The 15,940-nt window shown below is 38.6% G+C and overlaps 1 protein-coding gene across 3 annotated transcripts in view; it reads right to left on the bottom strand.

Annotated features, from left to right (window-relative positions):
• KMO (kynurenine 3-monooxygenase) overlaps positions 1-15,940 on the bottom strand; it is a 58,830-nt gene that overhangs the window by 19,962 nt on the left and 22,928 nt on the right. For 2 of the 3 annotated variants that reach the window (XM_055235208.2, XM_055235209.2), the window contains exons 5-10: positions 14,238-14,286; positions 8,982-9,069; positions 7,406-7,571; positions 4,627-4,698; positions 3,075-3,196; positions 1,059-1,206 (exon numbers count right to left, since the gene is read on the bottom strand). In XM_055235208.2, the coding sequence (XP_055091183.1) occupies positions 1,059-1,206; positions 3,075-3,196; positions 4,627-4,698; positions 7,406-7,571; positions 8,982-9,069; positions 14,238-14,286 (645 nt within the window). The remainder of the gene's footprint in view (positions 1-1,058; positions 1,207-3,074; positions 3,197-4,626; positions 4,699-7,405; positions 7,572-8,981; positions 9,070-14,237; positions 14,287-15,940) is intronic. The other variant, XM_063613529.1, reaches the window with a different exon arrangement.

Below are 15,940 nucleotides of genomic sequence, written 5' to 3'. Positions count from 1 at the left end.
AAAAGCAAGAACATCAGTATATTGAAGAGATATCTGCACTCCCATGTTTATTACAGCACTATTCACAATAACAAAGATATGGAATCAACCTAAGTGTCCATCAATGGATGAATGGATAAGGAAAATGTAGTACATATTCACAATGGAATATTACTCAGCTATAAAAAAAGAATGAAATACCATCATTTGCAACAACATGGATGGAACCAGAAGACATCAGTGAAATAAACCAGGCATGTAAAGAAAATTATCACATTATTTTTTACTCATTGAGGGAGCTAAAAAAATTAAACTTATGGAGATAGAATGATGCTCCCCAGAGACGGGGAATGGTAGTAGGGTGGAAGTGTAAAGTGGAGATAGTTAATGGATACGAAAATAGTTAGATAGAATGAATAAGATCTAGTATTTGGCATCACAATAGGGTGAATGTGGTTAACAATAATTTATTATATATTTTAAAATAACTAAAAGAGAGGAATTGGGGTGTTTCCAATGCAAAGCAATGATAAATGCTTGAGGCGACAGGTGTTTCTAATACAAAGAAATGATAAATGCTTGAGGTCACAGATACCCCAATTACCCTGATATGGTCATGTACATTGTATGACTGAATCAAAATATTGCATGTATCACATAAACATATAAAACTAGTATATATCCATAATAATTAAAAAAAATTTTAAAATTAGATGTAAAAATGGATACAAGAGATTCTCTGTAGGTTATATGCAAAAACTATGCCATTTTACACCAGGGACATGAGCATCCATGGATTTTTGTATCCACGGGGGTCCTGGAGCCGATCCCTTGGTGATACCAAGGGATGGGTGCATTATGCTTTGTGCTTTTTTCTACTATGGATTACTGGATTGATTAATCCAAATTCTGATTAGAGTTGGTGATCAATCTAGCTACACAGCTGGTATGATTGCTGAATTGATTGTGCTTTCAGGGGTTATGTGGGGATAGTCTTAGACATATTTTTTATGTAAGACTTGTTAGCTAAGACTGACCCAGGAGTATTTCAGGGACTTACCTAGGGAAAAAGAACTTACCGCATTCATGCCTTGCCCAAAAAATGGCACTATAGCATGAGCTGCATCTCCCAGCAGTACACAGTGAGATTTAAAGTGAAATGAAGAGCACTTTACAGATATCATGGGCTGGGCAGGCAACAGGAAGAAATCTTGCACTAGGCGTTTCCTTCAAAGGAAAATAATCCGAATGTAAAGACATCAAATTAGGTATTAAATCCTGCTAAATTCTTTCAGATTTACTAAATTAACTATCATGAAGTTTTTTTGAAAAATACCTTTTACAAGAAGAAAAGAGAAAAGGGAAAAACTGAAGTTTTTCCAGTCCTAAAATTCCGTTATTCTAATTACCTTCTTGGTCTGCAACAATGTTAATCACATTAAAAATAAAAGTTTGGCTGTATTTGAATAATTTAAATATTTCTGTATCATATGTTATTAAAACTTTGTTAACATGCACCTGGGCCATGAGAGTTTCAAATACAGCAGTGGATTTTAGGTTTCCATAAAAAATTGAGCAAATGCTGCTGTGCATTTGATTAGAAGACAATAAACCAAAATTGAAATTAATGTGAATCTTTACGTATTTGGAAATAGATAACAGTAATAAAACTAGAATTTGGGGGATGGGAATAATTTGGTCAAATGGTACAAACTTTAAGTTAGACAGGAAGAATAACTTCAAAAGGTTTATTGTACAACATGGTGCTTATAATAAAAAACAAACAAAAAACCTAATATTTGTAAAGCATCTGTAGAAGTGTTGAGGAAGCTCTAGGTAGACAAATAGTACCTAGCCTCAAGAATCTTACATCTGACTGGAAAGGCAAAAGATAGCCATGAAACCAGCTTGAAAGTACATAAGGGCTAATTCTGGTGTGCAGAGATTTCTCTTCACAGTTGGAGAAGGAGGGACCCATAGAGACTAAACTAGTCTTCAGGAAAGAAGGTGACTAGCAATTTTTAAAAGACCTGCTATGGGCCAGCAGTGGGTTATCATAATTTTACATAATTAGCTCATTTAATTTTCACAAATGCCCTATGGTAGATACCCATTTTAAAGGTGAAACTCAGGGAAGTAAGGGGCAGAAGTGGTATGAAAATCTTGCTCTGCTATAGACTGTTTATGCTCTGGAATCCTAATCTCCAATGTGATGGTATTTGGAGATGGGGCCTTTGGGTGGTGATTAGGTCTTGGGAGTGGACCCCCCATTAGTGGGATTAGTGCTTTTATAAAAGGGACCCCAGAGAGATCCCATGCCCCTTCCGGCATGTGAAGACACAGCAAAAAGACTGTCATCTATGAACCAGGAAGTGGGGCATCACCAGACATCGAATCTGCTAGTGCCTTGATCTTACACTTCTCAGCCTTTAGAACTGTGAGCAATACGTTTCTGTCATGTATAAGCCATTGAGTCTATGGTAGTTTTATTATGGCTCACTGAACTGACCAAAGTCTATTCTCTGTAGCATTGCGCTGCCTTCATGAAGACATCGTTGGAGGTGTCTAGATAGACAACTTAATATGCACCAAGCCTTGTGCTGAATGATTTATAGACATGATCTCATTTAGTCCTCATAACAACCCTTTGGGATAGGTTCTATTATTTATCAACCTTTTCCCATGAGTGGAATATGGGAAAGCTTACGTGTCTAGTAAGTGTAGGATCCAAGACCTGAGGCTGCCTGATGTATCTGCTGTGCCAAAGATTTGTGTATCTACCAGTAGAAAACAGTTCAGCCAGTTCCTGTGGCACGCCAAGCCCCAAGGAGCCTGAGGAGCCTGCATAAGATGCACAAAAGCCTTGGGACATTGGTGGCTCATCTTTCCCGGAGGAACTGGCCACGGCAAGGGTGTTTTTCAGAATTCCTGCTTGCAGCACAATACCCACTTAGACTTTTGCTCTAATGTAGGTTTCTGTCCAGGTTACCGCATGATCCATTGTGTTTAACCCAAACTGAAATCAGGTGCAAAACCTTTATTTGAATTTGGAATAATTCAAACAAATGGAGCAAAAGGCACATCTTGCAACTTACTCTCCAATTAGAGGGATGGCATCTGGAAAGTATTTCTGGAAGAAATCTACCACATCATTACTGGTTAGAAGTTTTTCAAACTCTTCAAAGGGCATGAACAAAGTACATGTGAATGATTTGTTCTGTGAGAAGAAGAGAAACAGAGTGAAAGGGGATGGGGGCCAAGTGATGCTGGCACTGTAGGTGGGTCTCGAAATCACAAGACTTCTTGCTGTGACCAGGGAGCTTTTGGAAGGAATGTCCAAGCAGACAGGAAAGGCACTGTCACTTTGTTCCCCTGCTCCCAAAGAAAAGCTCTGCCAAGTCCCAGGGGTGCTCTCCAGCTTCTTTGATTATTTGGACAATTTCTATATTGTAAACTCTCCATTTTCACACAGCAAATACTACACTCTTTTTTTTTTTTTTTTTTTTTTTTTGAGATAGAGTCTCACTCTGTTGCCCAGGCTGGAGTGCAGTGGGGCGATCTCAGCTCACTGCAACCTCTGCCTCCCGGGTTCAAGCGATTCTCCTGCCTCGGCCTCCTGAGTAGCTGGGATTACAGGAATGCACCACCACACCCGGCTAATTTTTTGTATTTTTAGTAAAGACGGAGTTTCTCCATGTTGGGCAGATCGGTCTGGAACTCCTGACCTCAGGCGATCCACCCACCTCGGCCTCCCAAAGTGCTGGGATTACAGGCATGAGCCACCATGCCCAGCCTACACTCTTTAAATTACTAATAGGTCGGTTAGATTTGACATCTCTTTTTCTTCCTTTTAGGATCGTATTACTAGGCCCTGGACCCCAGGACAGATACCAACAGAAAGAAAAAGACCCCAACCAGAGACACAGCTATATCTACCTAGGAAAAAAGTCTTTCTAATGAAAGAAAAGCCATGCTGTCTTTCTTTTTTGAAACAGGGTCTTGCTTTGTTGTCCAGGCTGGAATGCAATGGGATGATCATGGCTTACTGCAGCCTCCATCTTCAGGACTCAAGCAATTCTCCCACCTCAGCCTCCTGAGTAGTTGGGGATGCGCGTGTCACCATGCCTGGCTTTTTTTTTTTTTTTTTTTTTAGTAGAGGCAAGGTCTTGCTATGTTGGCCACACCAGTCTTGAACTCCTGAGCTCAAGCAATCCTCCCGCTTTGGCCTCCCAAATTGCTGGGATTACAGGTATGAGCCGTTGCGCCCATCCCCATGCTCTCTTTTGCTAATGCATATTCCAATGTACTACAGACCTTAAAGGCTGAATCGATTCCTAATAGATAACCTAAATCTCTTTGGCTTTACTGGGAGGGCCATTTCCTCCTAAATTGTCTTTAGTGGCAATGACAGGCACCACCACATATAAACTCTTGTTATCCGTTCATGTAAGTTAAATCTCCTTTCCAAAGTAAATCATTAGAAATCCTTCAGATTTTTCCTCAGTAATCCCAAAGTTTCAAAGCTATAATCACTAAATAGATTAAATAATGAAGTGATCAATTAGGTATATACATTCTAAGTACAAATGTAAGTAATAACATTAATTACAAATGCAAAATTACAGTTGATAAAAAATTCTATATTACCATGTTAGGAAGTGCAATCATCATAAAGGTATTTCTAGGCCAAATATGCAGATAATTAGGTTCCATGGCATACTGCAGAAAAAAGAATATATGATTGATTGATTAGTGCATTCATATAGCAAACCTATAAAACGGACTCAGCTTTATAATAGTTTCCACAGTAATTAAAACCAGTAGCATCTACACGATGATATGCACATCTATTGCTACATAAAATAGAAGTTGTCTTAGAAAACACTTTGTGTTCTTTCTTTATAAACTCAACCTTAGGTAGGTTTTTGATACCAGGTATAATTCAAGATTTCGGCATACGTGCATGTGTGTGTGTGTGTAAGGAAAAAGAGAGAGAGAGAGAGAACATCTTATGTTCTCAAATCTTGAATCATACCTGGTATAATTATACCTGGTATATATGTACACACACATACACATATCTAGATGTGTATGTGTGTGTATATACACACATATATAATGTATGCACATACATTATATATATTTATATAATTTTTTTTTTTACTTTATCTTTTGCCTTATTTCAGAACTTATCTATACTGGACAGAAAGGTCTTACATTTAAATTTCATGAGCCAAACCAAAATTTTAGAAACAAGCTTCTTATCATTTGTTTCCTATAAGATAAATAATAGAGAAGAGTCTTATCTCTTTAGTGGGTCCTCTGTAATTACTATTAATACAATAACAGCCTGAATAAGTATTAATTGCTTGGGTAGATCAATTGACCCAAAGACCCAAGTGACCCACATTTTTGAAGGTTCCCAGGGGTATTATATACATAGAAATATGCAATCAATTTTCCAATTATTTCAAATTTGTATTATTTTCTACAGATGTTTTGAGAGCACCTTCCATGTATAGCTTACATAGTAAGAATATCGAAAAAACAGCATAGTCTTGGAGCTGACATTTTTACACTGTATCATAGTTATTTGTGTCTTAGGTGAAGGGACTGTGTCTTCCTTGTTTTTTTAGCCTCAGACTCCCAAAGAAAGCCCAACACACAGACACAGGAATGAGTATGTGCATTAACTCTTGACCTTACAGGGCAATCCAATAGGCAAGAGGAATACATATGAAAAGCAATTATTTCGTTTTAACAGTAATGCTAGTGGTAGAAAGCCATTTACCCAATCTCTTGCCCCCACTCCAATCATCAGAAGAGCGCAAGTGTCTATTTCATACATTACATTAAGAACAAAAGAAAAAGCAGACACAAAGAGAAATAGAGAAAGTCTCACAAAGACTGTTTTTGGGCCATGTCAAAATGTTCCCATGTCTGAGTCACATTGCTATGCCTAAACAATGTTCTTAAAAGAGTGGAGATATTTTTTAAAACCATCAGTTACTACTATTTATTATGTATACCTAGAAAATAAAGGGCTTTCTTAAATCTACTTTAGCAAGCACAGTTCTTCTTAAGTCTGGAACAATTTTTCAACAGAATTCTGTTATCCTATATCCAGAGTTATCAGATTCTGGGCCATGAGAACAGAAGCTATCTGAAAACCAGTAAAATAAGTACTAAAAAATTAGCAAATACATTTTGACCATGAAGATGAAACAGAAAGGTAATGAAATGTGAAAATATGGATTTTACTGGCAGATATTTAGTATTTAACAACACTATCCCATATTGACTAGCTATTTTACACTTGTCTGGATTTCAGAGGATAGATTAAATCAGCATCTTAAAAATGTATGCTTTATATGCAAATCAAGTATTTAATGTTGTTTGCATATCCATACTTATAAGCCAATATCCTTATTGTTTCTGTTAGCATTTTTTTCTTAAGTTCCTACACTTATTTGCTTATGACAACATGAAAAAATTACATATCACTTATTTGCCTCCAGTCACATATAGTTTAACCAGGAAATGAGAAAAACACAATAGAAATCACTTTACAACAATTTTCTAGTCATTTTATTTAATAACTATTATTTGATTTAATCATGCTTATAAGAACCCCTGATTGTCAGTATACTGAAGGATTCATCATCAACCTGTTTTTTTCTCCCAAGAGAACATAGACAAATGATATTATTCAAATCCTTTATGTGTTTCCAGTAGGAGGGTTGTAACTTCCCCCTTCCCTTCCTCTTCCCCTCTCCTCCCCTCCCCTCCCCTTCCCCTCCCCTCCCCTTGCCTTCTCCTTCCCTTTCCTTCCCTTCCCTTCCCTTCCCTTCCCTTCCCTTCCCTTCCCTTCTCTTTCCCTTCCCTTCCCTTCTCCTTACTTCCTTCCTTCCTTCTTTCAAGACAGGATTGGGCTATGTTGCTCAGGACAGAGTGCAGTGGCATGATCTCGGCTCACTGCAGCCTTGACCTCCCGGGCTCAAGAAATCCTTCCACCTCAGCCTCCCAAGTAGCTGGGACCACAGGCGTGTGCCACCATCCCTGGATAATTTTTGTGTTTTTTACAGAGACAGAGTCTCCCTATGTTGCCCAGGTTGGTCTTGATCTCTTGGGTTCAAGCGATCCTCCTGCCTTGGCCTCCCAAATTGCTGGGATTACAGGCATGAGCCACTGTGCCCAGACTGCTCCTTTCTTTTTCACTCCAGAAAGCATATCCAAAAAGAAAGGACTTGAGAATTGTATTATTAAAAAGATACCCATGCATCCAATTTATTATTAATTACAAAGTTCTTGTGATAGGCCTCAAAATGGATCAAGACATGCTGCTGAGAATGACTGCGTTAGAATATGCATTTGTGCTCATGAAGCAAGGGTTGTGGGAAGGGGTTGAGAAAGGGCAAGGACTTACATCTCCATTCTTAGGTGGAATAGTCAACTCCATGTACCCATGAGGAATGTACTGCTGACTGTAATCAAAACGAGGTTTCTTCATCAGGTGAGATCTGACAGTTGAATAGGCTCCATCACATCCTACAATGAGGTCACAAGTGACATCTTTGGGAACTTTGTCAGATCTGAAAAATAGAACAAAACATCCAAAAGAAAAATATGTCTAGTGGTGAAAATGATGATGTACCTCTGGGTATGAGAAGTAGTGGCTCCATAGATAACTTAGAAAGCTCACTTTTACATGTTTGACTTGGAGCTTTGAGTTAATAGATGTAACATTTAGATGAAAACACTTGTCCCAGTCATATGTTTGCTTATGAGAATAGCACAACACCATACTGATTAATAAAGACATGGTAGGCCACAGAAGTGTGACAGGATTTGAGACTTCTGCATGAAGGAGGAGAATCTTGAAAACAGGGCAAACGTTCCAAGTGTACAAATGAATGTACGAACAACCAAAGGATTTTCTAAGAACAATGCATTTGGCTTGAGCACAGGTATTAGAAGAAAAGCTTAAGAAAAGAATACAAGGTAGGGAGAGAAAGGAAGAGGAAAAGAAGAGAATCTTGAATGTTAAGATAAAAGATTTTAAAACATTATTCTGGCAAAAGGGAAACTGAAATTATCTATTAGGGGAATGATGTATGAAGAGTTGCAATTTAAGAAAACTTCCTTGGCAGTTTGAAGTGAAGGCAGAATGCCAAAGGGAGCAGAAAACAGGGATGAGATGATGGCAACACATTATATTACCTGTGCAGGGATGAGAGCCTGAAGTACTGTCCTGCAGCTAGAAGGAGGAAGACAGGCTCTGAAGCCAGCAGAAAGTAGGAGAGATAGGGGAGTGTTATAGATTTAATGGGAGAGGACAGGGGAAAGAACACATCATGAATGATTCTAATTATTCAGGCATTAGTTCTGGGTAAGTCAAGAATGGGATGTGATTTGGGAGAAGTAGGTGATCAAGGTTTTAGGTGTGTTTGAGATAATGGCAAGATGTTCCAGCAAGGATGTTTGATGAGAAGTTAACATAAATTGATTTGAGCTTCTGTAAGGATTTAGAACGAAGAAAGAGGCTTGGACTGGAAATGTTCATCTTGGAGATGTGGTTGTTGAACCCATGCGTGTGGATCCGTAGCATATCGCAAGAGTGGGATACGAGGCTTGGAACCTTAGAGGAAATAGAATCATCCAAGGAAAGGCAGAGAAATAGCACCTGGAAAGAGAACAGGAGGAGAGCAGTGGAGGGTCACGTATATTTGAGAGAGGAGAGAGTTTGAAGCACATTAGAGTCACCAGTGTGGAATACAGCACAGGAGGAAGGTGAGCGAGTGTGAGAATTAAGAATTATTGGCATTGGTGTTCAGATGGCCATCAGGCCCTATTTGCAATCTAAAATTCCTTGAATCTAGAAACTATTTGGATGATCCTTTCAATAATCTTTTAACTCTTTTAAAAGAGCCAACAAAGTTTATGGATACAATTCTCCACTCCCAGCTTTCACCTCTGAAGTCCAAAATCTGACCCATAGTTACCCAAGCACTGTGATCATTCCTTCCTCTGGGTTACATTTCAACAGCCTGTGGTTAAAGTGCATTTTCACATTGGGGTATTTCTCAGCAGCTGAGGAAATGGAGAAAGAGGCAAACGGAAATGAAATTTCAATTCTTACTTCACTTAATCAAATTGAAATATTAATTGTTTTCTGGGAACAGTATGGTAGAGAATTTTATTCATAACAATGTAAAAATAAGTTCACTTAAATGGTAATTTGACAACTGTTTGGTAACTATTTCGGTTTAATTTGGTTGTAAAACAGATGAATAAAAATCAATTATCCTCATCTCAAAAAGAAAACACCCAACTGATTCCATTGTGCAAACTCTTGCATTGCTGTAATTATTAGCACCCTGGGAAAGAAGCAAGCATCACATATTTCAGAAGTCGCCTCTAATCCGAGGCTTTGTTGTGACTGGAAATATTCAAACTCCTTTCCTCATGCTATGCATGTCTCTATATCTCTTTTTAGCTAGTTTTCTGGAATTCTGATTGAAGTTGTCACAAATAGAGATCGTTGATTTTAAATCTCTTTGCAATCAAACACTGGAATAGTTAGGGGGAAAATGAGTAAGAAGCTTTGAAACCTCTTAATAAACTGAAACAAATTATTTTCATAATTTTCTGTTTTGCCTGCTAGCACTCGAGAATTGAGTGAATTTCAATTTATGAACTATTATGTCCTTGTTACAACAGCAAAATATGATTTTGTCCCTATTAATGCTCATGTATTCATCTATAAATATAGCCTATTTATTGTTCTTAAAGGTATAAATCAGAATACAGGTGTTAGAGCTGGAATAGACCTCAGAGATGATTTAGTTCGAAATCCTTCATCTTAAAAAGGGAGTAACTAAGATTCTGGAAGTAAAGGTAAAATGCCTGAGATCACACAAAGTGAAAAAATTAAGGACCAAGCTCATCAAGTTGTATACATTAATTATGTACAGTTTTTTGTATGTCAAAAAAGTAAGTAAAAAGAATGTTGAATTTGAAAAAAATAGGGAAAATAAGGCAGGAGTTCTATTCCTGCCTGTACTTATCTCCCGTTTTTATCTCAATCTTGTCTTATTTTACTCTTTTTTGTTTCAGTTTGATTTGGGGTTTGAAGATTTTAACTTTCTTGCAAAATCTGAGAGACCCTAAACCAAAGAAATTCATCTATGTATAAGAAGTAGTTTGGCAAATAACTTTGAAGTAATCAGAATTGACCCGATATACCAAGGATATATTTTAGAAACATAACATGTGTTTGCGAAATAAGCTTTTTAAAAAATTATGTTTATTTTTTCCATAAGTATATAGTATTACATCCTAAATAATTTTTTGTAGAACGTTAGTCCTGGGATATACTCCCTAAAAAAACTGTTCTGTTGTCAAAGACTAGAGTCATGCTGAATACTCTGTCTTGGGCTGTGCTGCCCTGGTGTCCAGCCACATGTAGTGTTTGAGTGCTTGGAGTGTGGCTATCCTAAATTGAGATGTGTCGCCTGCGTTGGATTTTGGCAAATTAGAACAAAAAGTATACATAAAAAGAATGACAGTGAATAACTTTCTGATATTGATTACATCTTGAAATAATATTTTGGATATATTGGGTTAAAATATCTTTATTTTTTTTTGAGACAGAGTTTCACTCTTGTCACCCAGGATGGAGTGCAATGGCACGATCTCAGCTCACTGTAGCCTCCACCTCCAGGATTCCAGAGATTCTCCTGGCTCAGCCTCCTGAGTAGCTGGGATTACAGGTACCCACCAACACGCCCAGCTAATTTTTATATTTTTAGTAGAGAAGGGTTTTCACCATGTTGACCAGGCTGGTCTCGAACTCCTGGCCTCAGCTGATCCACCCCCTTCGGCCTCCCAAAGTGCTGGGATTACAGGTGTGAGCCACTGTGCCTGGCCTAGGTTAAAATATCTTATTAAACATAACACCACCTGCTTCTTTTTTTTTTTTTTTTTAACATGGTTAGCATAAATTTGAAAAGTATACACGTGCCTAGTATTTGTGGCCACATGTTGGACTGTGCTGCTTTGGAATATCCACAATGCAGACCAAGAATATAATAAAAGCCCTGAGAAGTACTATAAGAAAACTTGTTTGATGCAGGATTTGTCAAACTTATTTGGCCACACATCCTTTGTCTGTTTGCTTTGGCTTAATAATTACTAACATCTCACAGAACAGCGGATGAACCATGAAACAATCCCGCAAGAAATGCCGACGCAGGGAAATCATGTAGCGACAATGTTTTCAGAGGGAGGTTATGAAGTTAGGGAGAAATGAGCATTTACAACTGATTAAATGTGTGGAATGAAAACCTCCCACATTTGATGCCTCATAAAGAAAGAATGAACTTTATATGCCCAATAAAGTCTAAGAGTGAAGAGATTCAGCATTCATTTTATTGATGTATTTATGGCATTTATGAAATTGTGTGCCATGCAGCACATTCCTAATGAAAGACAATTTGGGGAACTTCTGGTGTGTACACCAAGATTGTACCTTTCCCATGTTTTAAGTTCCTTAGTATTAGCAGATGTTTTATATATAATATTGGAGGCAGAAGTCATAATAATTAAAAGCATGGACTTTGGAATAAACAGACTCAAATTTAAATCCAGATTCTACCACTTATTAACAGTGTGATCCAAGCTCTCTAAGCCTCCATTTCACCATCTATAAAACAGAAATAAAAGTAATTTCCCCCTCATAGAGTTGTTGGAAGGTTTATGCAAATCTATGCATGTAAAACACTTAACATAGAGCTTGGTGCTTCAATGAATGTTTGCTATTATTTTTATCTTGATAAATTGAGAGGATTTTTGAAAGACGGTGTCATAGTTCTGCTATACTGCTTTTCGTAAAAGCTGTTTTGTGGAGTTTTCTTGTTGTTTTGTTTTGATTATTTAGAGTTGACGTCTTGCTCTGTGGCCCAGGGCTGGAACGCAGTGGTGCAATTATACTCCTGGGCTCAAGCCATCCTCCCTCCTCAGCCTACCAAGATGCTGGGATTACAGATGTGAGCCACCACACCCGGCTGGTTCATTTGCTTTCTTGAGATCAACCTGAATATACCTAGCAAACTGGCTCCACTCCACCCATCTACCCATCCAAAAGGCAGTCTGACAAATATAACTAAAGAAATACAATTAATAATAATACTAAACCCTCTTTCTTGTATCTGGTGAATCAACTAAAGTGAAATTCCTCATAGCCCTCCTCATCCCAGTTTAATCCCATTAGATTCAATTACATTCAGTAGATATATTGAGGAGATTGTGGAGAAACAAAGATAAATCATGTACAGCCTCTGTTTAAAAATCAGAGTCTACTGGGCTCCATCACGAGGGACTAGTTTAAAAGATAGTAGAAATATTAAGTGGCATGCTTTGCTGGGAGTCAATCCGTTTAATACAAATGCTGAAGGGAGGAAAAGCAACTACAATGTAGGCTTAAACTTAGTAAGGGATACATGGGGTGTGACTGGATCGACTATGCAAGCTCCAAATTTAATTTGTAATCCAGTGGCTTCTCCATGAATAGGTAAGCTTTTTTTAGTTACACAAATTCAAAACTTCAGGGTTATATTTACACCTTTCTCTTTCTCAACTTTCTATATCCCCTATCGATTTGTTCTCTTATGAATATCACGAATCTACACCCTACTCTCCAGCCACATTACTATAGCTTTATTCTTGGGCCCTTCTGTGCCCAGAGATTATGGAAACGCCTTGAAGATTGCAACCGTTTCTCAGTCTTCACACTATGGCTTTTCATCTCTCTAAAAGACAAATCTTTATTATTATATTATTATTTTATTGGGACTGAGTCTTGCTCTGTCAGCCAGGCTGGAGTGCAGTGGCATGATCTCAGCTCACTGCAACCTCCGCCTCCTGGGTTCAAGCAATTCTCCTGCTTCAGCCTCCCGAGTAGCTGGGATTACAGGCATGTGCCACCACACTCAGCTAATTTTTTTTTTTCTTTTTGTATTTTTTAGTACAGACAGGGTTTCACCATATTGGCCAGGCTGGTCTCGAACTCCTGACCTTGTGATCTGCCTGCCTTCACCTCCCAAAGTGCTGGGATTACAGGCGTGAGCCACCATGCCTGGCCCAAAAGGCAAATCTAATTGTGTCACTTTGCAAATTGTTTGAGTTCATCTATCGTTCCATTAGAGTGTGAGTTCTTCATCAGCGTGAACACTCATTCACTCAGCGCCTAGGAGACCGTGGGGATTCAGTATATGTTGAACAAATGATTTCAATTCAGAGAATTGTCAGTGAAGTGGGTGCTAGCACCTGTAATCCCAGCTACTCTGGAGTCTGAGGTGGGAGAATCACTTGAGCTAGGAGTTCAAGACCAACCTGGACAACATAGAAAGACTCTGCCTTTAAAAAAATTTAAAAAAATTAGTCGTACGTGGTAGCATGTGCCTGTAGTCCCAGCTTCTCGGGTGGCCAAGGTGGGAAGATAGCTTGAGCACAGGAGTTTGAAGTTACAGTGAGCCATGATTGCACCACGGCATGCCAGTCTAGGTGACAGCAAGACTTTGTCTCTAAAAACTTTAGGCAATTGATATTTTCAAGAAGGACTTCGTTTATTTATTTCTTTTTTTGAGACAGGGTCTTGCTCTGTTGCCCAGGCTGGGAGTGCAGTGGCACAATCACATCACTCGTATCTCACTGTAGCCTCGACCTCCCTGGCTCAAGTGATCCTTCCACCTCAGGCTCTTGAGTAGCTGGGACTATAGGTACATGCTTCTACACCCAGCTAATTTTTTATTCTTTGTAGAGATAGGGTCTCTCCATGTTGCCCAGGCTGGTCTCAAATTCCTGGGCTCAAGCGATCCTGGCCTCACCCTCTCAGAGTGCTGGGATTACAGGCATGAGCTATCATACCTAGCTTCAAGAAGGACTTTGTAATGTACATAGTCTTGCTCTTCGTAACCCATAAAAAGGAGAAGCACAGCATTAGGAGATATACCTAATGCTAAATGACGAGTTAATGGGTGCAGCAAATCAACATGGCACATGGATACATATGTAAGAAACCTGCACATTGTGTACATGTACCCCAAAACCTAAAGTATAATAAATAAATAAATAAATAGCCTGCAATTATGAAATGAAAAAAAAAAGGAGAAGCAAACAAATCCAATAAATCATATGACAAGGTTAGTGTCATGTGCTTTACTCAAAATGACAGCTGGTGAATCAAACATTAGACTTACCAGTCAATAGATCCTTGTTTAGATTTTCTCTGCTTACAGAAAGAATATACTGCAAGAAAAGTAGAGTAGATACTGTTTGTTTCTGGTGAATGGACAAATATAATTCTAAGTTATTCACTCAGCAATAAAACATATTTATTATTTAGCAGAGGGTTGCAAGCTTAGTTTTATAACCATTTCACTAAGTGACCTTTGATTTTTTTGTTTAAAAAAGAACACTTTAACCACACACATACAATATAATATCCAAGTTTACACTTAGCCTTTTTCAAAGTTTAATACTTTAAAAATCAAATCCTTCTCTTGTAGCTAAAATATAATTTTCATCAAGAGAGTTCTGTTTTAAAAACACATCATAAATGTAATATTTTCAGCTTAGGTCTCCAAATTTAGCTCTTAGAAAAACTTCAGTCATGACAGTATCACTAGAATCAAAGTGCTATTTCCTGAAGAGACAACTTTGAAGGATTTCATTTCATTGTAAAAGGTGTGTGTGTGTGCACGTGCGCATGTGCGTGTGCATGTGTTTGTGTGTGTGTGTGTTTGTGTGTGTGTTTGTGTGTGGGTGTGTGTGCGTGTGTGTTTGTGTGTGTTTGTGTGTGCGTGTGTGTGTGTTTGTGTGTGTGCGTGTGTTTGTGTGTGTTTGTGTGTGTGTGCGTGTGTTTGTGCGTGTGTTTGTGTGTGTGTTTGTGTGTGTGTTTGTGTGTGTGCGCGTGTGTGTTTGTGTGTGTGTGTGTGTGTGTTGGTTGTGGTAGGGATGAAGATTGATAGGAATAGGACCAGTCCTTGCATGGAACATGTGCTGGTTGTTTCTGACTTTATAGGACAATTCAGCAAAGCTGACCCTCCCCTGAGGCAAGGTAGGCACAGCGCCTATGGGCCTACAATACTTTATTTTTTTTTTGAAACAGAGTCTTGCTCTGTTGCCCAGGTTGGAGTGCAATGGCGAGATCTCAGCTCACTGCAACCTCCACCTTCCGGGTTCAAGTGATTTTCCTGCCTCAGCTTCCCAAGTAGCTGGGATTACAGGTGCCCGCCACCACACCCAGCTGATTTTTTTTTTTTTTTTTTGTATTTTTAGTAGAAATGGGGTTTTGCCATGTTGGCCAGCCTGGTCTCGAACTCCTAACCTCAGGTGATCCACCAACCTTGGCCACCCAAAGTACTGGGATTACAGGGATGAGCCACAGTGCCTGGCCACTTTTTTCCTTCTGATTTAAAAATGAACTAAAATCAAAACATTTTTATGGACTCTTAAAAGTATTGTAAAAATGTTTTGATTTTAGTTTATTTTTAAATCAGAAGGAAAAAAGTGGCCGGGCATGGTGGCTCATCCGTGTAATCTCAGCACATTGTGAGGCTGAGGCAGGCCGATCACTTGAGGTCAGCAGTTTAAGACCAGCCTAGCCAACATGGAGAAACCCCGTCTCTACTAAAAATACAAAAATAAGCCAGGCGTGGTGGCACATGCCTGTAGTCACAGGAAACTGAGGCAGGAGAACTGCTTGAACCCGAGAGGCAGAAGTTGCAGTGAGCCGAGATAGCGCTACTGCACTTCAGCCTGGATGACAGAGTGAGTGAGACTCTGTCTCAAAAAAAGAAAGAAAAAGAAAGAAAGGAAAAAAAGAAAAATGTTAAGTATTAGATAATAAAAAATATGTAATAATAAATCCAGCCTGGATTTTATTAATCTTTATACCAAT

Source organism: Symphalangus syndactylus, chromosome 19, assembly GCF_028878055.3.
Source record: "Symphalangus syndactylus isolate Jambi chromosome 19, NHGRI_mSymSyn1-v2.1_pri, whole genome shotgun sequence".
Lineage (NCBI taxonomy): Eukaryota > Metazoa > Chordata > Mammalia > Primates > Hylobatidae > Symphalangus > Symphalangus syndactylus.
This window is presented reverse-complemented; position numbering and strand designations above follow the sequence as displayed.